This window comes from Phyllobates terribilis, unplaced genomic scaffold (assembly GCF_046119375.1).
Source record: "Phyllobates terribilis strain yellow unplaced genomic scaffold, ASM4611937v1 Scaffold_9__5_contigs__length_417890890, whole genome shotgun sequence".
In the NCBI taxonomy this organism is placed as follows: Eukaryota; Metazoa; Chordata; class Amphibia; order Anura; family Dendrobatidae; genus Phyllobates; species Phyllobates terribilis.
Window position 1 is genome coordinate 49,282,327 of NW_027362769.1, and position 23,005 is coordinate 49,305,331.

Below are 23,005 nucleotides of genomic sequence, written 5' to 3' on the forward strand. Positions count from 1 at the left end.
GTAGGTTTCCTGTCTCTGGAGAGGTGGTCATCAAAATCCTTATGATTAGCAAAAGACACCTGTTGCAGTCAGTGCAGACAGAAGGAAACCTCCTGGCAAGGGTAAGTGGACAAGTCCTTAAAACGATGAGTGTCCATCATTTCCAAAACGGTGTATTGGATTGGGCAGGGCAGGGTGACAGTATCTCTATCTTGAGAGCAGTCTGAGATAGGACCCATGTGGCAGCAGTCTAGAATAACAAGTGCTTCAAAGCTTTGATCACACAGAGAGTTAGGAAGTGTCTTTGGGCACAAGTGTACGTATTTTATGAAACTTCGAACCAGCAACTTAACAGGACAATCTTGGTGGTGCAAATGCTAACATAACAAATGGGCAATCGTGAAGACAAGTAGAAAAGCAGGACTCCCCATGTCCTTTATGGCTAGAAGTCCTTTATTTCACACAGACGTGGATATCCGATACAGCGGTAATTATAAAAGCAGAGGACAGGTGAGTGGACGATGGCAGTTTCCCATCCTTGCGACGCTTCTGCGGGTCCAATCTACAACTGAAGTGTGTCCACTTCCTTTATAAATGGTGTTCAATATACATAACTAAAATAAATTTACATACAATTAAAACAAAATTACAAAAAGACTGTCAGTCTTGTCTTGATGATTGCTTTAAAGCTTTGACCATATTCTAGGTAAAGGACAAGATGTCTGATATGAACAAAATTAGCAAAAAGACAACCTAAGAGGATACCTACTGTTACTCAAGAGAGGGGTCAGGAGCAGTGGAAATCAGAGCTGTGTTCCCCAATGAAACTGACCGCAAGAGTAGTTGGTGTGCTTCTAAAGTTGGCCGCTGCAGATGTGAAAACAGTAGGAAGATAGTTGAGAAAAATGCATCTCCCAGCAAAATCATTGTGCAAAGCACTAAGAGTGATAAAGTTGTTCTGACACTCCTGAAGTGGGCATTTCCAGAGAGGGACTACGTTATTCTGGAGGTAGAAATAAGGTTCCATTATTTGGGTGAGCCCCCTGGCTTTTCTTGCAGCTATCAGGTCTCCTGCTAATGTAGAGGTTGAAGTGCTCAAAGTATCAAAAAGGAAAGGAGAAAAGGTGAGTGAGGACCAGGAAGGCCCCCACTTACAGTTCAAGAGCCCCCCCCCTCCAAAAGTGTGAGAAAAAAAAAGAAGAAACGGACACTCAGAAATAGAAGGACAGCCCAGGCATTAAGTAGCAGGCTATGAAGAGGTGAAAGGATAGCATACGGAAAATAAGGAGAAGGGTATCTCTGACTGACCAACACAACAATGAACCAGGAAACCGGTGGATGCAAGCAGCACTAACCTATCTGGTGTCTTCGGGTACCGGTAAGTCAGCCCCCCTATTCGTGGCATCACACGACAGTGGGAACACCAGCACTCCACTGTGGAAGCAGCCTGGGGCATAGGTGACCAATGAAAGATGGCACTCCCAATGGGGTACTACAAGTAAGGAAAACTGTTGGTGTGGAATACATGCTGTAGCCTCCCTGGACAGAGGAGAAAACGTTGAAGATATCCATGCCACTTAAACAAAAGTAAAACATGCAGCAAGTAATATCTTCCTTCTAAGGACACTAGCCTAAAGCTGAATGTCTAGTGCATAAGGAGAAGATATAGCCCACCAGACTTAGCCAACACTTTTTTTCTACACAATGCCAGCCTCCTAGTAGCAGGACCTATACCCATGGCGCTGTGTCCACAATGTTATTATCAAGAAAATACATAATGCATAACTAGGACTAAGAACCCAGTGTTCGAAACACGTCAGTTGCATGATCCTGACATAGCGCTTTTTACCACGGAATATTTTTTAAACTTTTTCAATAAATGTTTTTTTTTTATCTAAATTTGTCTTTTTCTGGGTTGGAGGTGCTGGATCTCTCTTTTTAAAGTCTAGTGGTCCCATGACCAAACCATCACTAGCTCTAGTGTGTAATCCAGTAATGGAGGCTTTGGACAATTCATTCACTTTGAATGTGGCAGTACAGTGGTTGTAGCGTTTTCATTGGAGTTGGGGGTGCAGAAGTTTTCATTAATGTCATTTAGGGTCCTTTTTTTCTATTTCATGCAAGTTTTTATGTTGATTCTAAGAAAACTCCTTTAATTGTACAAGAAAGGTATTAAAAAAAAAAAATCACATCACCCAAATTGCAAGCATTATTCAAAGTTTTATTTGTTCTGCTCCCAAGTTACTGTATTTACAATAGTCAATTCAAATATATTCTGTACAAAATATTAAATTGTTACAGTTTACAAATCTGAAGTCTCTAAAAAAGTGCAAAACATTTTAAAAACATCCACAGCCACCCTGTACATAATAGAGCCAATATACACACCATCCTTTCAGCTCCATTAACATATGTAGTTCGTTGATTTTTGCACATGGTCAGTATCCTGCCACCCAATTGTCAATTTCAGGTCATAAAAACTCATTTTATTGAATACAACTTATGGTATACAACATAAAAAAATATTGCACAAAAACGTAGTAAGAAAAATTATTATTCAGAAAGGCAGATGTAAAAACATCAAAAAGACTTGTCTGCACAAAATCCTGAGAAATATTTACGGAAAGTAAAGAAAAGCTGGAATATTAGAGTTTATATTATAAATTTACAATGAGATCACTGCTCACAAGTTCAGGCTTCCTTTACTCCAGTCACAAATATCACTTGCTCCTAAAGTAAAATCAAATACAGTTGTAGGTCATTTATTAAAAACAAGAAATATAAGGCCTATGATCTGGCTCCACATTGTGGCTAGTAATAAAAGCAGGCACCAATAAAAGGAAAAAGACCGACTCTGCTCAAAAGAAAACACAGCAAATAAGTTGCACACAAAGAATATTAAACCTGCACACGCACAGCAAATACGGCTGTCTGACCGGACCCCTAGAGTGGGCCAAGCCTATAAATACAAGGAAAGTGGGCGAAAGTCCCTGGAAGACATGAATGATTAGTTTAATTCTACAAATGATGATGCCATATAACAGTTATAAGAATAAAAATAACATTACAAGGAATAGACCCACCCACTTAATAAATGTCTAAAAGATTGCAGATTAATATTTACAAAATTAGCAAATGTAGTATTCATAATATATTAAGAATTCTCAGTAGACTAATCTCAAAAGACAAGGTCGGTGTATATATCCCATGATTGAAGTGTTTAGTGTTGTGGAGACCTTTACGTAACCTCTCATTAAATAAAACATTTTTTGACTAGTGATCATTACAGCAGCAAATTAATCAACACATTATATAAAACCCTACATGATAAAAGAAACTAAAAACATGATCCTAGAGTATATTCGTATGTGGCTGAATCCTTGCAGACATTCGTGCAACTGTCCCATTCATCCAACAGGATCTTGCATGTGCTAGCCACCGAAAAAAGAAAAATGCAGAAAGAAAGCTCATTATTTACCCTTTTAAATATGTGCTCGGTGGTATAGCATGAAGTTTATGGCCTTTCAATAAGTTACATAAGAAAGTATAAGAAGCGACTCTGCTAAAGTCATAGAAACAAGGAATACTCATACATGCAGCTCCTATTATATGTCAATGTTACATTATTCTCCAGAAACACAGATTTGCTGCAGTCACTGACATTGATTGGGTCAAATAACATTTGTACCCTCAATAATATTCTCTCCGGCAGAGATTGTAAAAAAAATTAAAGCACAATAACACTGAAGGAAATGCGAATGGATACAGAGAATATTAGGAGCTTTGCCAAGTCCACGTAGCGGCCGACACTGTTCACACTTCATTTTTACTTTTGCAGCAAATAAAGAAAAATGGATGCGTTTAATAATTATATAAACAGATCTGGTCTTTCAATATGTTTATGATTTACTACAACTGTACTAAAAAAATATTAATAATTTAGCTTTTTAATTCATGTCAAGTTTGGTCATTAAAAGGAAGTAAAATGTATGGGCTGAAAAGAGCCGGAGTCTGACTGTGAAATGAAAGCCATATAAAAGAATGCATGTGGATTATTACAGAATAATGCAGCCAATGATAAATAACCAGTATACAATAATTAGTATTAATAAACTCGGTAAGTTTACACATGGAAATCAGTCCTAATAATTCAAATGAGATTTTCAGAAATCTATGTATCCGCTGCTGAGATAACACTATTCACAGATATGGAACTAACCTTCAGTTATAGAAATTTCTGCAAGAAATCAAGTAAGCGTAAATTTATCTCTTCAGTGCACCCGACGCAGATTTTAAGTATTGACAATAGAGTGTTTTATACTACATAACACTGGGGGATTTGTTCAAAGCTACATCGAAAACCGCATAATAACTCATACTTCTTCATGGCCAGGCTGCATTATCCATTTTAAAGCCAAAGCTAGACTAGACATAGAAACTTATGGGTTAGTGCAGTTTTGTACAACTCCCATTAAAGGCTTAAGAGAAGTTATCACATATCCATAGAAGTAATAACTTTTATATTGAGGGGATCTGAGCGCTGGGACCCCAAACGATCAGTAAAACTGTGCATGTTGATCCCTGTTAGAATGGAGCAAGTGTACATGTCAGACAACGACTGTAATCATTCCTTATGAGACTACTGAGTTCAGCGCTCAGCTTTTCCCAACAGCCCCATAGAGAATGAATGTAGTGGTGGTCGAGAATCTACAATGCCATTCCAATCTAGGGAAAGAGTCAGACGGCTGTATAACTCGGACGAGGATCGCAACGCAATGCTTGGACTGGACGTCGGCTCTCCTGACCGGAGCGTGACAGCCGCATAGATATACATGCTATCACGCTCGAGTTGGGAGAGCAGACGGAGAGTCGATCATTGCGTTGCTATCCTCGTCCGAATTATTCAGCCGTCTAAATCTTCCTTGACAAGGATAAAATAAAATTTGATGAGTGGGGGTCTCAGCACTCAGACCACTGTGATCTAGGAGTTAATACCCATCGTTCTCTAACCAGACAACCCCTCTAAAGTCATAAATTTGTTATGAAGCTAATAAAGCCTAGTAAAATGTTTTGGTTAACCATAATAATATTTCTGTGTGCTGGGAATAAACGGTTTGAGTGGAGAGAGGCTAAAGAGAGCATTTCATGCTTTGGTGGACCCATCATGTCCTTACAATACATTTTAATGGAAACTGTATAATGTATCATTTTTCTATGTGGTGCCGCAGGGAAAATGAAGACTTGCTGTTTTCCCAGAGATTGCAGCTGATCACAAAGCCAGGACATCCTGTCATCATTTTTTTTTTATTTTCAGGAAATTCTTCTTAAAAAAAAAAAAAAAAAAGGGACATTAGATTCTTCATTGTGTCTTGTGCATCTAACATAGTACAGATGTGATACTAGTATCTATTCTTGAACAGTACCATATGTACACAGATATGTTAAGCAGAAATGGTTGTTGCTAGGCAGAAGATTGGGATTACTTAATGCACAGAAATGTAAATTATTACAACAATACTGGAATGAAACCAAAAGGTTATATAGAGTCATTAGTCCAAAAGGAACAAGTCCATAGTCAACACGCCATAACTAAAATCATCTATTTACAGATATAAAAGGCTTCATTTGTCAGTTTACTATCCAGTTACAGAAGGCTAAAACTTTGCTTGATAAATCCCACCGTGAAAAAGTCTTTAAAGTTTACAGTTGGTTGCTTTGTTTGCCAGGAGGAATGTAGTGATATTCCCCAGTAGCGCTGGAAAGCCCCAGTATGATACAAATGCTGATTAATTGCAAATGTAAAAGTAAAAAAAAAGAAGAAACCCTCCCCCCATAAAATAGTGCAATCAAAAGGTAGTGGGGGAGTGGATAAAGAGGACAAGATCTAGAATTTACACATAAATAACCGTTCTGCAGCTAGATGGGAGCCAACACCTAGCAGCAGGACATTTGAGCAGCAATATGAGGAAAGAAAATGCACTTGTGTGTACAGTACATCTTCTCAGGTCCGCCACAACTGTAGTGTGTAGCCTTCATGGACAGTCATTCTTGTGACCTGCTGACCAGGCTTTAGACTATCTGCGTCTCTTTCTGAACAGTCACTCACATAGTAATGTTCTTAGATTAGGAAGATTGTGTGTTGTATTCAGTCTCTCCAGATGAGATTTGGCTGAGTCTTCTACTCGTTCCAAAAAGCTTCCTAGAAATTTGTCCCGATTTTGCCTGGCAAAAGAAAATCCACCGGTCAATGACAATGGAAAAGATCTAGACAGTCAACATGATATGGAATAATATATCATAACTGGTAAAAGTGAATCATTCAAGAAAATCTGTCAGTAAGACTAATACTCTGCAATTAATATTCCAGCTTTATAGTTAAAAACGTAATGATCCCAAATCTTTTTTTTTTTTTCAATTTATTGTTGGTCACACAACTTGCGGCTGTAATATGGTGAAAGGCATGTGAGCTGAACCACTTAGAAGGCCTCTATATTATATCACCGAGGCTAAGAGTCTGGGATATGCACATGACCCAAGTGGTTTCTTACCTTTACATTGATGGGAGTATTGGCATCTGTCCATATCACAGACCTAAATAATTGTGGGGTAGGGATCATGGAAAGGAATATGAATATTCAACAGAGGCGAGCAGCAAAGCAATATGGAAGGTGATTAGATCATACTAGCTAATTCTCCACTCTTTCTATGAGAAACACCCGGAAGTGTTGGCACCCTTGAATTTGTTTCAGAAATTAAGTATTTCTCCCTGAAAATTATTGCAATTACACATTTTGTTATACACATTTATTTCTTGTGTGTGTATTGGAACAACACACAAAAACTAAAAAAAAAAATGCAAATTGGACATAAGTTCACACTAAACCCCAAAAATTGGCAGTACAAATTGTTGGCACCTTTCTAATAATGTGGATAAACAACTTTGTTTCAAGCATGTAATGCTTGTTCAAACTCACCTGTGGCAAGAAACAGGTGTGGGCAATATGAAAATCACACCTGATAACCAGATAAAAAGGGAAGAAGTTGACTCAATCTTTGAATTGTGTGTCTGTGTGTGCCACACTAAGCATGGAGAACAGAAAGAGGAGAAGAGAACTGTCTGAGGACTTGAGCGGTAACCTCCCGCTCACCGTAGCAGAGTGGTAACCATGATAAACAGCGGGTTACTAGGTGCGCGTGTGCCCCTAGTAACAAGCTGTTTATCATGGTTACCAGCCTGCTCCTGCTTCAGCAGGCTGGCAACCAGGAGCAGGACATCGTGGAAAGATTCTTTCCACGATGTCGCTGCTCCCCTGATCGTTGGTGAGCCTGCCTGTTTGACAGCTCACCAGCGACCACATAGCGACGCAGCAACGATCCCTGACAGGTCGTATCTTTGTCGGAATCGTTGCAGCGTCGCTAAGTGTGACGGGGCCTTAAATCTGTATTATTCACACAAACAGGTAAATTACCAGCCTGAAAATAAGAATGTGGCCAACAGTGAAAAAAAAATCTAAACCAGTTTGCTAGGACTGAAAATCTACAGAGAACATGTTAAGTCTAAAGATACCCTAAACCTTTCACAAGTGCTGCTTTCCTTGGACTTTTGTTAGAGCCTGGGTTATTGCCAGGTCTTTTAGGAGTCCTGGTGGTCTGTTGCTACATTACAAAAGTCAATGAATGACAACTCACAACACATGGACTGGTTCCATCCTTAACAATTATGAACCCGGGATATTATGATTCCAATAGCCCTTACCTCCGCTGGCTTGCCAGCACTAACAATGATGAGTTTCCCGTCTTCTAGCCCCACAAGAATGTGACTGTTCTCTTTTGTCACAGAAACACAATGAATTGGAACTCGCATACTGAGAGGAGAAACACTTAGACTCAAACTGCAAATAATATAAACGGAACATAATAAAGTCATTATACATACTATATAGTGTTACATACACAATATCACATTGTGAATGCATTCAGTACCAGAGTTACAGCTAACTTCTACATTTATATATTGAGCCTCTTAATGAATCAGGAGCCGGTGTGAACAACGCCGGGGCCTTAGAGTATAAGATAAGGGGATTATACATTTTTATTAATCGCAGCCAGTAGTTCTGTCTCTATATAAAGAGAAATGACCACTATAAACAAGAAAGATCGACTGCACCCAGCATAAAAATGCTGAGAGGGTGATATCCAGCATGTTATGGGACATAAGAACATGGGTCAGGGCTGAAGTCATGATCATACACTTAACCCCACAATTAAGTGGGGAGTCTGCCCACAGCCCTACACGTATAATATTATGACATGTTATTTTGAAGGCCTTTCTTTTACATATCCAATATGTTACAGTGAAGGTACTAATGCAAAGAATAGCAATCATAACCTCGAGCAACCCAAACTACATACTGATGGTCCTTCATTACTAACCTGTACAGGTCACGTATAGAAAGATGTCCCTGACGACTTCCAATCACAATGTGTTCGCCACTGACACACATGTCTAAGATCTGCTCCTTTAGGCCCTCAGAGCCCAGGTATTTTCCATTCCCACCATAGAGATGTAAGGCATGCTTGTTCTACAAACAGAAACACATTCCTAAATAACCAGGTTAGATGCGGATTGCTCCGCTTATGGAGAGTAGTGTTCATTTAAAGAGGAACAAATCTTTTTTTTTTATACTTTTTAGAATCGTGTCCAGCATAGAAAATTATGAAACTTTGTAATTGGCTTTACTATGTGATTTGGCTTCTTTCCTTTTAAAAAATATGATCAAAGTGGCTTCTAAACCCCTCTCTTTCGCCTAGATTTTGTCACTAGCACCTCCCAGTGTGCTTTCTCCCAGGCGATGTAATGCTTTCTCCTGCTTCGTGGCGTTGCGCAGTGAATGAGAGAGGCGCTGGCACAGATTGATCCAAAACGAGGTAAAGCTGCATTCAAATGTTGCAGCCACGTTGCGCTTCTTTGCCGCTATTTCACAAAATGGAAGCAAAACGGTTGCGGTTCTGTTGTGATCAGGGCTAAAAGTTAAAAGCTGTGAATGCAGTTTAATGCGGTGTCCTGCATACTGGCATCCGATATCAGTGAGACGCCAGCATAGGAGCAGGGGTGGAGCCCATCATCTGTTTATCCAGCGCTCCGCTCTTACTCAGTGTGACAGTAAATGCAGGACATAGTGAGAGAACAGCAGAGCGCTCAGTGGAGACTACATATCACCACATTACCTCATCTGGAGCAATCACGAGACAAAAACCTGCCAAAAAACAGTCAAAACAAAGAGGAAACCAATAGAACTATTAACCATTTGAAAATCCTGAAGGACTCACCTTTAAGGTTCCTTTCCCTTCCAGGCTGCTATGAATGACAATATGTCCATCCGAGGAGACTGCCAAGTTAGGAATAGTCATGACAAGTGAGCTGTCAGTCGGTGGCTTCAGTGTCCTCATGTATTGGCCTCTTCGGATTGTGTGAATAATTACTGTCCCATCCTACAACATGAACAATCATCAATAGCAAAATCTACTTTCTACCATCTACTTTTTTTTAGTTTATGCTGCATGCAGAATAATATCTTACCCTGGCTCCAGAAACAGCCATGTCCAGCTCAGTGCTGATGCCAACACTCGTTATTTCATCTGTGTGTCCATACAGGATTTGTATAGGTTTACCAGAAAGATCGCCGGAAACACCACCCTGGAAATAATATATTATAGTTTAATCATATAATAAATGGACCAGCTCTCCATGTGTTTTCAACAAAACACGTTATCTTAAAAAGATCTGCTGCTACATCAAAGAGTTTTAGATTAGTTCATAAAAAAATTGTACCTGTTATAGTTGCTGTTAATTGAAAAGGAATCTATTACCAGGTTTACTCCATCTGAGAGCAGCATTATCTAGAGATAGAGATCCTGATTTTAGCGTTCTGTCACTTACTGTGCTGCTTGCTGCAGTTTTGATAAAATCACTGTTTTTTTGGTGCAGATCTACCCATTCTCTGAATGCTGAGCTCTGTATAACACCACCCACACCACTGACTGGCAGCATTCTGTCTACACTGTGCATAGGCATAAAGCTGCCAATCAGTGGTGGGGGCGGGATTGTACAGAGCTCATGAATATAGAGCAGGGTTACTAGTCCATAATCTTCTGCTGCTAAAACAGCGATTTTATCAAAACTACAGCAAGTAACACATTTTTGGAATCAGGGTCTCATGCCTTACATTATGCTGCTTTCAGGTTAGGTGGCAAGAACCTGATGAATTCTGTTTATAGCCTAACGTAATGCTTTATCATACTGTGGAAATCAGAGCAATGCAGAAGTGATCAGCAGATCACATTGTGGATTACATAGGTGGAAATCAACATATAATTTAACTCTATGTGCCAAGGGCTTAGGGCAGTTTGCATCTCTGGTAGCCAGGCCAACTTTTACACTTTTGACAATTAAGGATAGAATCAAAGCTACTACCCACACACTTTTGGAAAGTGCCTGGAACATACTCAAAAATATAAAAAGAAAGGGATAAAAATTGCGTAAAAATTGTAACCCAAGCAGAAAACAAGATGCACAACATCTGGTAAAAATAAAATGTTACCACTTGCAGAGTCCACACATACCACTTAGGAATAGGTTTACATTATATATCTTTATTAACAATGCTGGGGAAGCCAAAACTCCGATTTTAAGAGGTAAGTTATAAAAAGGTAACCTAGGAAATAAATTACCTGCTTTGAAAAGTAAGGGCACCCCTACAAAACTACATATCTCCTGAAAGCCGACAACCTGTTGATGATGGCCATTGTCCACCGTTACAGAACTGTTGTGACAAAGAGCAAACTGCACTTGGATGTCATCTGTTTTTAACATTGCAATGGGTAGGAGAAGCTTTGCAATGTGTTTTCTGAGGAAACACGGATGGTAAAAAAAAGGATACACTGACCTAAATGTGATCCAAAACACTGATGAAAATCAGTTCATATATCGCGAATGAGAAAAATCAGTAGCACCTTATTGAGCGGAGAGGTAATTAGAGGAGCAACTGCTCCTCGTCTCACTTTTCTGGGAAAATGTGTGACAAACAGCAAATATGCTCTCTGATAATGGGGGTGATAACATGACAATTGCAGCCAGGTATTTTTCTGACATAGTGTTGCAATCTCTCTCTTTTATGAAATATTGTTAAAAGATCCAGCTCTGCTACAGCTGATTGACAGGTCTTTCGCTGTGTGAGACCAGGTAATCATCACATGAAGCAGTGCTGGGAAAAGCCAGCTAGGGGTGGCACAGGTCTAGTTTCTGTTTCCCGGCCAGAACTACTAACCTTATAATGCGCCAATGTTTCTGAGAAAAATATAGCTGTCTGCAACCATACAGCCAGGCTCTGAATTATGCTGCCCGTAATTTGGGCCTCTTGAATATTATGACAGGTTCACTTTAAAAAAAGATACTTCTCAACATGAATAGAAAATGAATATTGTATAAGAAAAGCAATCACCAACCTGTTGTGAGATCTGCCAAATCATGCAGGTTCTGTCCCGAGATCCAGAAATTAGATTAATACAACAGTAATCTGTGGCTAGGCAGGTCACAATGTCTATTACATGTGGGGAGGAGGTTCAAAAATGAGAGAAATAAAGCATCATTATTTATCTGTACTGCAGACTTCATTTTAATATTTTTTTTTATTTTATAAAGTAGAAGAGTCCTTAGTAATCACTTGTTCTGACTTGGGATTTGACAAAATCACACATTAAAATTCCTGCAAAACAAACCTGAAAATTGTCTGCCGATAAATACAGCAGAGAATAAACTGGTCTAGTTATCGGGCACAGCCACCTCCCCTATGATAAGCGGAATATGAGGACAGGGTATAGGTCTGGTACAGAAATCCCCATTAGATTAGGGCAGCATGGACCCCCAGATCTCTTCCCTTAGGGTTAAGATTTTCAAACTGGCTTTGTTTTACACACCAAGGTGATGGGTATTAATAGTTAACTGACCAAATGTTTATGGACTATGTCCCCCAAACATAAGCTTTAGGAGAAGATGAGAATGATGTACCATCTATGGCAGCTTGTGATAGAGCAGGACAAGTTGGACATACAGTTTGTAAGAAAAGATTCAGTGTAACTTATACATTATTCACTTAGAAATTCTGCTCATTCTGGGCCTAACATTCAAAAAGGCGGTCCTAATATAGAGATGGCTGTCAATCACTGGTTAGCACCACCCACTTGACTAAGCCCTGGATAAGCAGGGGTCTCAACGAATAAAATACACATTACAATGAAATCTTTTTGCAATATATATACATATACAGATATATATGTACTGTATATAGATCTATCTAGATAGATAGATCTATCTATCTATATATATATTAGATATATATAGATATATATGTGAATCTGTTCATCTTTCTGAGCTATATATCATGCTGGCAGACTGCGTGTTCAATGTGACCGGCTACTAGACATCTAGTCAGACAACACTAAACTGTGGGGAAAAGTATGATAAAATCAGTTTATAGTCTATGGCTGATGCGACCCAAAAACATCTTTCAAGAAGTTTACAGAGAAATCCTATAGCTCTTGCCATGTACATAAGAGAGATTCTTACCCATATGCCGGATGTGCTGTCCAATCACTTTGCCTTTAGCTAATGAAGTTACTCTGATGCTGTTATCCCAGTGACCACCACTGAACAACACTTTCCCATCATGGGACACTGCAAACAGTTTTGATGATATCTCAAGGCCAGGAGCGAATGGGCCAGATACAACCCTCTGAGTTCTAAAAAAAAAGAGTTAAATTCATGATCTGTTTCCCTAATGTATCCATGTAACTATAGTTTAACATTAACATGTACTTTTTATTTTTTTTGCCATCTACTAAATCCCAAATTGGGTGCCAATTAGCTTTGTAAATGATCTTTCTGCTGGATGTAGTTTTTCTCCTGCTGTGCTTTCCATAGCCAGAGCTCCAGTGTATCGCCTCTGTGCCTCTGCAGTCATGTGCATTTACATTTTATTTACTGCCTCTTTACACCATGAGCTATTATGTGGAAGTATTTCAGTGCGGTCAGTGTCTTCCACAGTGTAAGAGCCCCTCTTGGTCACAGTCACTGCTGTGAAGCCATCTCACTATACTTGCAGAACCACCACCTCCACTGAAGTAGTAGTCAATCACAATGCTCTTGTGCCTTGAGCTTGACTAGATTACCAAAATGAAATGAGTTCTGTCCTCAAACTTCTCTAGATTTACACTTACTTTTGATTAGATACAGTTTGGTCCTTGGTAAAGGTAAAATAATTTGAAATGTTCTTGTCATATGGCAGCCATCCATGGGTTCCAATAACCAGACTCTGACTTATTGTCACCTACACCAGACAAATAGGAAAGTGAATCAAATGGTTAAAGGTTTCAAAATCACTGCAGCTTTACCCCTTGAATCTCGGTCAGATGCCTCCCACCCAGCCAAACCACATCTCACACTATGCACTGATGAGGGGCAACACCCCGATACCTGTGCCTGCAAATTGAGATTTTGGTTTTGGCTTTTATCCTAAGTCATGTGACAAGGCTCGTTAGAGAATGGATATTGACTTGTAGAATTGCTGCTTCCAATAGGTGGCACTAGAGTTCAAGTCCTCTTCCGGTCTGAAGAGAGAGTTTGCAAATCATTGCAAAACACATATACAATGGGCTTTATTACTGAACACTGCTGCAAGAGGATTCAGATCAGATGCCAGCTTTGATATTTCTGATGAAGCGCAAGAAATTGAACAGTGAATGGTTTGTCAACTGCTCATTTTGTTCTTGCACCAATAATTGTATAAGAGGATTAATCACCACCCGTTCTCATACGGAATAAAAAGTACACAGTTCTGCCATGTGTTCCCATGTTATCTTTGAGAAAGCTGCTGACAAGTCATCTGGTGGCTTATCTACAAGAGAACCGTCCAATCAGCAGTTCCAAATCAGACATGTGTGATTGATATCTTTTTGATATCTCCCCTGACCATCAGTCGGCCAACTCTCCAATACACATTAGACTGTCGGCCAAACAAATGGATATCAGTAGGTTTGGTTTAATGTGTATGGGGGGGCGCTTTAGCCAATCCTGCTGCTATTTGATTGGCTAAAAAGTTGTACATGAAAGCTATAGTTGGACTTGTCTCCGTCTCAGACTAGTGCAGCATAATCTGCATGAGGAGAAGATTTTGCAGCTTCCCAAACAAAGCATTTTGAAAAATTAAAATGTGTCCCTTAATGCTTAAATAAGTGCTCCTCACACAGCTGGAGAGGTAGTGCTGACATAAGTGATCGCTTCCAGAATAGGATTTTCTCTTACTGTGCTCAACTGGTTTACAATATTTTTGTATTATGAGAGGTGCAACTCCAACAGATAGGAACGGGTTCACTTTTGGGTATCATTTGGGTAACACAAATCAGCAAGATATAATATGTTTAAAGCACCACTGTGTTTTTTTATTTCACTGTTGGAGTGGTGCTACTAATCCAAGTTCCCTGCCCCCAGTATTCTAATCACCTGCCGCCCCTTTCATCGGTTATCAGCGCCACTCCGATCCTCTTCTGCAGTTTGTTACATGCTAGTTGCTCCAGTGTTTGCTGGACAAGCCGGAGGTCACAACTTAATGTAAGTCTATGAGAGCCAGAACGGGGCCAGGAGGAGGCTTCTCATAGACTTGCACTGAGAGCTTCTGACCGTTACCGCTGATTTACAGTCAGCAGAATCAGAATTTGCAGTCACAAGATGGCGGCTCAGGACCAGAGAGGCGCCAGGAACAGTTGAAGACAGCGGCTGGTGAGTATAATACCAGGGTCAGGGAACTTACATTAGTGGCACCACTAATGTACCACCACCAAATAGAAAAAAAACCCCGCTGGACTGGTGCTTTAACACTTTCCGTGGAAATTAGTAGAATATACCTATTCCTGTGCCGTATAAAACTACTAGAAGCCAAATGGTATTTTCAGGACAAATATATAAAAGGGAATCAGGCACCAGGTTTATCCTGCCTGATCAGAGACCGGCATACAATAGGCACAAAGACCATGATTCTAACGCTGGGTCACTTTGCTTTGAGTTATATTTGGGCATAACCCACCTGACAGATTCTCTATGAATACAAACCTGCAAGCTCCGCTGTTTTTGTGGGTCATAGAACTTTCAGGTAACATGTAACTCAACCATTTAGCTATATGCAATTTTTTCTTTAACTCACCAATGTTTCTGGGCTTCCCTGAGATATAAAGGAACGTAACTGACTCTTTGGGACGATGGCTTTCACCATAGGAATTTCATCGCTAATACCCTAAAGAAAGACATAAAAAGCTAAACTAATGTTTCTTTACAATCACATCATAAATACACATAGAAAGTTAGAACTTTGTCATTTTATGCAAAGATATATATATATATTTTTTTACATGTGACCGTATTCTATTTTATGCTTGAGATATATACAACACTGAATATAACAGTATAAGACACTGATCATATTCAGACCCGCAAATCAACGGGCCGGTAAGTAATCGTGTACTTATTATATGGACCAACGTGAAATGGCAGACCATTCGGTAAGACACATAATATAAGAGAACCACCGAATGATAGGTCCAATACAACAAAAGCAATTCAAAAATACCTTTATTCAAATTATGGTAAAAGTGACACTACATACACAAGGAAAGCCGCATTATAATAGTCATACAGCAATGTTATAATATATACTAGACTCTAGGATATATAGATGAATGAAAATAGATAAACATCAAGCAGGTTAGTACATGGAAGGAAGGGGACAAACGGAAAGGGGTTATAGCACCGAAATGGCAACTAAGAAAACATGTGAATGGCCAAATCATAAATGTATATATATGTACATGGCAGTATGGAGAGGAAAATTCCCGTGTACTCCATGTCATTTAATAGTACATATACCCCATGCTTATCCATACAGTCCAAAGTAATCAGTGTGTAAGCCCAAATATAAAGTGTATCTACCTGCACAGGAGTCCAGTGTGTATAAATGGCATCAAGCGGCGCAGCCCCGACGCGCGTTTCGGACACACGTCCTTCGTCAGGGGGTAGCGTCCATATGAACCAGCACGTATAAAAGTACTAATGTGACCAATCGGTAAGCACCGGGTGTCCTACATAATTAAGATCGCCCGCAATTAAGCTTTAAATTGAGGCGGGCGCATACAGCTGGTTATCCACCGATGTATACAGGCAGCGCTTGATGTGCACGCATGCGGCGGCCGGAGGGACCGGAAGTCGCGGTCACCGCGTCATGCACCAGCCGACGACGGGAACACACGTGACCCGGGTCACCTGATGCATAGAGACACGTGACCGCAGCCTCACGGAGCACAGACGGCGCATGCGCGCAGCGCTTACCCGTAGAATGGGCATCAAATTGTCCCCTGTATCCAAGCAACCACGGGAGATCAGGAAGCCAGAGTAGAGAAAGGAACACAAGAGGAATAAAGATCACGCAGATACAGACAACTCGGGTAATCAGAGTGACAATAAGTAAGTGTGAGACTAGTGAAGTGACTGTGCAATACATACAAATATAATATATGTTATGTATATACACATCGACCACAATGGGAGATATGCATAGAGAGGAAGAAGGATAAAGTGAACATGTGCAATATATCAAAGACCTATAATGGCCAGTTAAAACATTAAGGTGTGTGTATATAGAGTATAACACATTGTATATATCCATATTTGAATATATTTGCGTATACATACATATCAAATATAAAGTGATTACGTGCAATAAATAGAGTGACATGAAAAAAAGGGGGGAAGAAACAAAGAGGAGAAAAAGAGAGAAGAGAAAAAAATATATATATATAAAAGATATATATAAAAAATAATAATTAAAATAAAAAATATAAATATATAAATATATAGATAGTAGAAACAATCAGATAATACATCATCATACGTATGGAAGTAATATACAGATGAGACATTCTATCCCATCAAGAAAAAATATTTTCATATATAAAATATATAAAGAGAAAGAGAAAAGGGGGAGAGGGGGAAGGGGGGAGGAGGGGGGAGGGGAAAAAAAAAAAAAAAAAGGGGGGGGGGGGGGGGGAGAACAATATAATGACGGCTTCCAATCTTCAATCTCGAAATATGTCATGACACTAGGATCCCACTCCGATGCTAAATCAAAGGCCACATCAGAAATAAACTATAAGAGGGGAGAGAGAATTAAAATTACTATCATGTAGAAAATAAATAAAAACATGTTAAAAACAAATTAAAAACAGACAGGCAGGTTCAAGGACTAGATTGGTCACAGAAATGGAACGTAACTCATGTTCTCATTGAGTCCCAAAGGACAGACAGTTTTCAATGTCCAGATCCATCTTGTTTCTAATTGGGCCAGACGTTTACTTATCTTACCTCCTCTAATGTTAGGTGGAACCATATCAATCCCAATTACTCTAAGTAATGAGGCGTCACATCCGTGAAATGTCTTGAAGTGTCTCGGTATTGTCTTCAAGTGTCTCGGTATTGTCTTCAAGAGCGATGGATCATTGATTTCTTTTGCGGATGTGACGCCTCATTACTTAGAGTAATTGGGATTGATATGGTTCCACCTAACATTAGAGGAGGTAAGATAAGTAAACGTCTGGCCCAATTAGAAACAAGATGGATCTGGACATTGAAAACTGTCTGTCCTTTGGGACTCAATGAGAACATGAGTTACGTTCCATTTCTGTGACCAATCTAGTCCTTGAACCTGCCTGTCTGTTTTTAATTTGTTTTTAACATGTTTTTATTTATTTTCTACATGATAGTAATTTTAATTCTCTCTCCCCTCTTATAGTTTATTTCTGATGTGGCCTTTGATTTAGCATCGGAGTGGGATCCTAGTGTCATGACATATTTCGAGATTGAAGATTGGAAGCCGTCATTATATTGTTCTTCTCCCCCCCCCCCCTTTTTTTTTTTTTTTTTTCCCCCTCCCCCCTCCTCCCTCTCCCCCTTTTCTCTTTCTCTTTATATATTTTATATATGAAAATATTTTTTCTTGATGGGATAGAATGTCTCATCTGTATATTACTTCCATACGTATGATGATGTATTATCTGATTGTTTCTACTATCTATATATTTATATATTTATATTTTTTATTTTAATTATTATTTTTTATATATATCTTTTATATATATATATTTTTTTCTCTTCTCTCTTTTTCTCCTCTTTGTTTCTTCCCCCCTTTTTTTCATGTCACTCTATTTATTGCACGTAATCACTTTATATTTGATATGTATGTATACGCAAATATATTCAAATATGGATATATACAATGTGTTATACTCTATATACACACACCTTAATGTTTTAACTGGCCATTATAGGTCTTTGATATATTGCACATGTTCACTTTATCCTTCTTCCTCTCTATGCATATCTCCCATTGTGGTCGATGTGTATATACATAACATATATTATATTTGTATGTATTGCACAGTCACTTCACTAGTCTCACACTTACTTATTGTCACTCTGATTACCCGAGTTGTCTGTATCTGCGTGATCTTTATTCCTCTTGTGTTCCTTTCTCTACTCTGGCTTCCTGATCTCCCGTGGTTGCTTGGATACAGGGGACAATTTGATGCCCATTCTACGGGTAAGCGCTGCGCGCATGCGCCGTCTGTGCTCCGTGAGGCTGCGGTCACGTGTCTCTATGCATCAGGTGACCCGGGTCACGTGTGTTCCCGTCGTCGGCTGGTGCATGACGCGGTGACCGCGACTTCCGGTCCCTCCGGCCGCCGCATGCGTGCACATCAAGCGCTGCCTGTATACATCGGTGGATAACCAGCTGTATGCGCCCGCCTCAATTTAAAGCTTAATTGCGGGCGATCTTAATTATGTAGGACACCCGGTGCTTACCGATTGGTCACATTAGTACTTTTATACGTGCTGGTTCATATGGACGCTACCCCCTGACGAAGGACGTGTGTCCGAAACGCGCATCGGGGCTGCGCCGCTTGATGCCATTTATACACACTGGACTCCTGTGCAGGTAGATACACTTTATATTTGGGCTTACACACTGATTACTTTGGACTGTATGGATAAGCATGGGGTATATGTACTATTAAATGACATGGAGTACACGGGAATTTTCCTCTCCATACTGCCATGTACATATATATACATTTATGATTTGGCCATTCACATGTTTTCTTAGTTGCCATTTCGGTGATATAACCCCTTTCCGTTTGTCCCCTTCCTTCCATGTACTAACCTGCTTGATGTTTATCTATTTTCATTCATCTATATATCCTAGAGTCTAGTATATATTATAACATTGCTGTATGACTATTATAATGCGGCTTTCCTTGTGTATGTAGTGTCACTTTTACCATAATTTGAATAAAGGTATTTTTGAATTGCTTTTGTTGTATTGGACCTATCATTCGGTGGTTCTCTTATATTATATTTTATGCTTGATCTGTTCTCCAGATTACCTTTATAAAGAACGACTTCAGTTCTGTGAGGTTTTGGAATAAGTTCAGCGTTCCACTGTCCAGTTTGGTCTGTTTCAGTAAAGCTTCTTCTGCAGATAGTCGGGTTGGATGAGGTTCCTGAATAGTATTTGAAAAAATATTTGATACAAAATGAGCTGATGCCAGTAGTTATGACATTGCCTGATAAATGAGCACACACTGCAGAGACTCGGAGAATGGTGGACGGTCCACCGAAATCTATGAAGATCTGGGCAGTGGAAACTTAGCAGCAGAAGGCTGGGATCTAAACTGAAAACAGAGCTCTTTGAACAAGGATTGTAACGCTTCGTTAGTTAACTGGGGGATGAGAGGGAAAAAAACAAAAAAAAACAAAGAAATAATTTAAGTCCCTTCTACTCTAATTTAATGCTGTGCTGCCCTGCGTTATTGCCCTTAGTAGCAGCCACAATATTTTTTTATTTTTTCACTGATGTGGCTGTATGAGGTATTGTTTTATGCGAGATAAATTGTAGCGATGATTTGGGGTACATACATACAGTCTAATTTTTCTTTGCGGCGCAAAATATAGAAAAAAAATATTTTATTTCAAATGTTTCATTTTCTTTGTTTATATTTTTTACTGTTCAAATTTCACGCCAAATAAACTGTTGAATTAATCCTCTAGGTCATGTGACTGCCCAAAATGTGATTTTTTTTTTTTCTATATATACACACACATGTAATAAAACGGATTTTATATAAAGGGAAAAAAAGATTTTCTTTCGTCATGGGGGCACTTTAGATTTTTTTTTTTTTTTTTTTACAGAATTGGTCTCTCAAGAGATCATAAAAGATCTCTGGGGAATGAATTATTTTTCCTTTTATTGTTAATTTTTTTTCCACTGTAACTGGGGCATCCATTGCCCAAGGCACAGGGGAAAACAGCCCCCTGCTGTGTCACATGTGGCTAGCAGATTTGAGCTGGACCCGTCAGCTCTGCTATGCTGGCAGAGTCCCGGTGATCATGTGATGGTGCATAGCACTCACCGACCACTATATGATTAGTAGATGAGAAGACAGAAATAACAATACTGCTTCGGTCTTCTTCCCAGGTCACCGACTGTCAGACACCGCTAGATTGCAAGATCAGGAACTGACTGATTAAAATGATACTAAAGTGACTTAATTTAAAATGTCAGACCAGTAGAAGTTATCTGGAATTATGGAAGTCCCAAGGACAAGATTATTGTAAAAAATATGTTTACACTTTGTTATTATAATGTCATAAATAAGAAAAATAGCAAAACTAGAACATATTTTCAACATGATGTAATTTATGATATACCTTCAACAGCTGGCATGGTGTTTGTCCAAAATTATTGATCATTCCTTCTATTGCTTTCCTTTCTTTCTCATCTGCAATTGCATCTAGGTCCACAGCCCCTGATTTTAGAAGCATACACATATTTAGCATTTTCCCCTTCAATGAGTAGAAATATTAACTGTTTTAAAAACTACTAAACAATAAGCATCACCTGGGACTGTGTATGGTTTTGTGAGGAACACATTAAACCATGGTTAAAAGTAAAAGTGGTCACTGATCTATGAGGCTTCAGTGAGATTTGGTGAAAGCTAACACATATGATAACTAATTACCTTCATAGCTACAGTAGTAAAAAACATTGAGCGCCTCCACAGCTGCAGGTCCCCTTTGCTTATATCCGAAAATCAGATCTATCCATTCATGAATATGTGCAGAAACATATTCCGACTCCTGGAGATGGAGGTTACAAGGAGTAAATATCACATTTCTAAAGCAATGAAGATGGAATTTTCAAAATGCAAAATCCCGTACCAAGGCCTTCCTGTGCTTGCTGATGAAATCTTCAGGACTGCTGGCCCATTTTGGAAGAATAACATCATTTACTCTCTCTTTAGAAATCTGCAACCTTCCCAAGTCAAATCCTTTAATAAATCAAATATAATTATTCATACCAGTGTACAGACTTCACAATTTGCAATGACTTATAATGAACGCTTGCTTGTAGAAGTATTCCTTCCCGATTGATATATATTGGCCTCGCATCGCTTCATCACTATTAATACATCATGGCACTACCAATAATTGCACTAATACAATTAGGACTCCTTCCCACCTCTGGCACAAAAGTCATTATCACTTTTTACATACATAAAGAAAAAAATGGGGAAGGCTACACCAAAAGTAAAAAAGAAATACACTAAATAAATAATAAAGAGACAATGGATACTAACAGAAATGTTGTGTCAGATCTCTGCTTATATTTGCTCCCCTTAATTTTTTATTTTTTTTTTACAGATTGCCACTTGGTATCAGCAGTGGCAGAAAGAAAGACAGGCCAGTCCTGAAGTCAGCAGAACAGCGTGCAAATGTATAGGATATAGATTTCAGGAACATGCCATAAAAAAATAAAGATTGACATGGTATTCTGTGTTTTGAAACTTTTTTTTTTTAATAATTTTGACTCCAAAATCTAAATGTGAATGTTCATTAAGATTTCATTAAGATAAAATAATGTTACCTAGAAACCTAAAACGGCCAATGGCTGACCCCTCACCAACAATATAAAGATAGTTTGGGGGTTCTCTGTTAATATGTGCAATCATTTTGCTCCTGTTTTTTACTTTCTTACCATTTTTATTTTCAAGGAACTCTGGGAAATAGAAAAACTCTGGAATTAGTTCCTTCACGTCATTTGGATTATCCACAAGAGCTTGCCAAGTGGCTGGAATGGAATGAAACTGGCGATCGGCACAGTCAAATCTGCACAACAGAACGAGAAGGGGGAAAATGGCGATTTACAGTATTCTTTTTACAGAGGTAAGGATGGTATAGAAATAAACATTATATACTGTTATATAAACATTATATACTAGTGTTAAACCTTTACGCCATATAACATTTATATTATCAACTTGCCAATCTCATTGACCTCTAGAATCTCTTTTAAAAGAAAAATGATTAAAACTAATGCATAAAATCACAACCAGGGACAGATATATCATAAGCAACATGAGAAGTTGCACAGGGGCCCAATGTCACATAAAGGCAGCAAGCCAATATTAGCTTGCATGTAAAGGATGATGCCAATAAATATCACGGCTCACAACCAATGGTCAAATGTGGATATCTGGGCTAACGATGCTGATGACGTATCCGCTGGATGCAAACAGCAAATGCAGCGGTACAGCACAGTCCTGATCACTGTATAGTGGCCGCCGCCAACTAAAGCTCAGATCCTATGGAAGTGAATAGGAGCGGAGCTGCAGATCTGGGCACTAAGCAGTGAGCACAGCTCTGCTGTTCAGGTGCATTCACTGTTTACATCTGGCCAGAGACAGTTGAAAACGGCTGATTGGTGGGAGTAGCAGGTATCTGACCCCTACTGATCTGATAATGATGAACTGTCATTAGCATAGGCCAATAATATCATTAGCATGGACACCCCCTTTAAAGTGTATCATT

The 23,005-nt window shown here is 39.1% G+C and overlaps 1 protein-coding gene across 3 annotated transcripts in view; it reads right to left on the reverse strand.

Annotated features, from left to right (window-relative positions):
* Window positions 1-3,325: 3,325 nt before the first annotated feature.
* The window catches only part of NBEAL1 (neurobeachin like 1), a 177,723-nt gene continuing 158,043 nt past the window's right edge, over window positions 3,326-23,005 (reverse strand). For 2 of the 3 annotated variants that reach the window (XM_073646437.1, XM_073646439.1), the window contains 14 exons: window positions 22,173-22,303; window positions 21,356-21,465; window positions 21,157-21,274; window positions 20,846-20,943; window positions 19,522-19,638; window positions 15,234-15,323; window positions 13,255-13,364; window positions 12,605-12,777; window positions 11,485-11,579; window positions 9,560-9,676; window positions 9,310-9,471; window positions 8,413-8,561; window positions 7,736-7,871; window positions 3,326-6,201 (listed from right to left, as the gene is read on the reverse strand). In XM_073646437.1, coding sequence (XP_073502538.1) covers window positions 6,103-6,201; window positions 7,736-7,871; window positions 8,413-8,561; window positions 9,310-9,471; window positions 9,560-9,676; window positions 11,485-11,579; window positions 12,605-12,777; window positions 13,255-13,364; window positions 15,234-15,323; window positions 19,522-19,638; window positions 20,846-20,943; window positions 21,157-21,274; window positions 21,356-21,465; window positions 22,173-22,303 — 1,705 coding nt within the window. In that variant the 3' untranslated portion in view covers window positions 3,326-6,102. The remainder of the gene's footprint in view (window positions 6,202-7,735; window positions 7,872-8,412; window positions 8,562-9,309; window positions 9,472-9,559; window positions 9,677-11,484; window positions 11,580-12,604; window positions 12,778-13,254; window positions 13,365-15,233; window positions 15,324-19,521; window positions 19,639-20,845; window positions 20,944-21,156; window positions 21,275-21,355; window positions 21,466-22,172; window positions 22,304-23,005) is intronic. The other variant, XM_073646438.1, reaches the window with a different exon arrangement.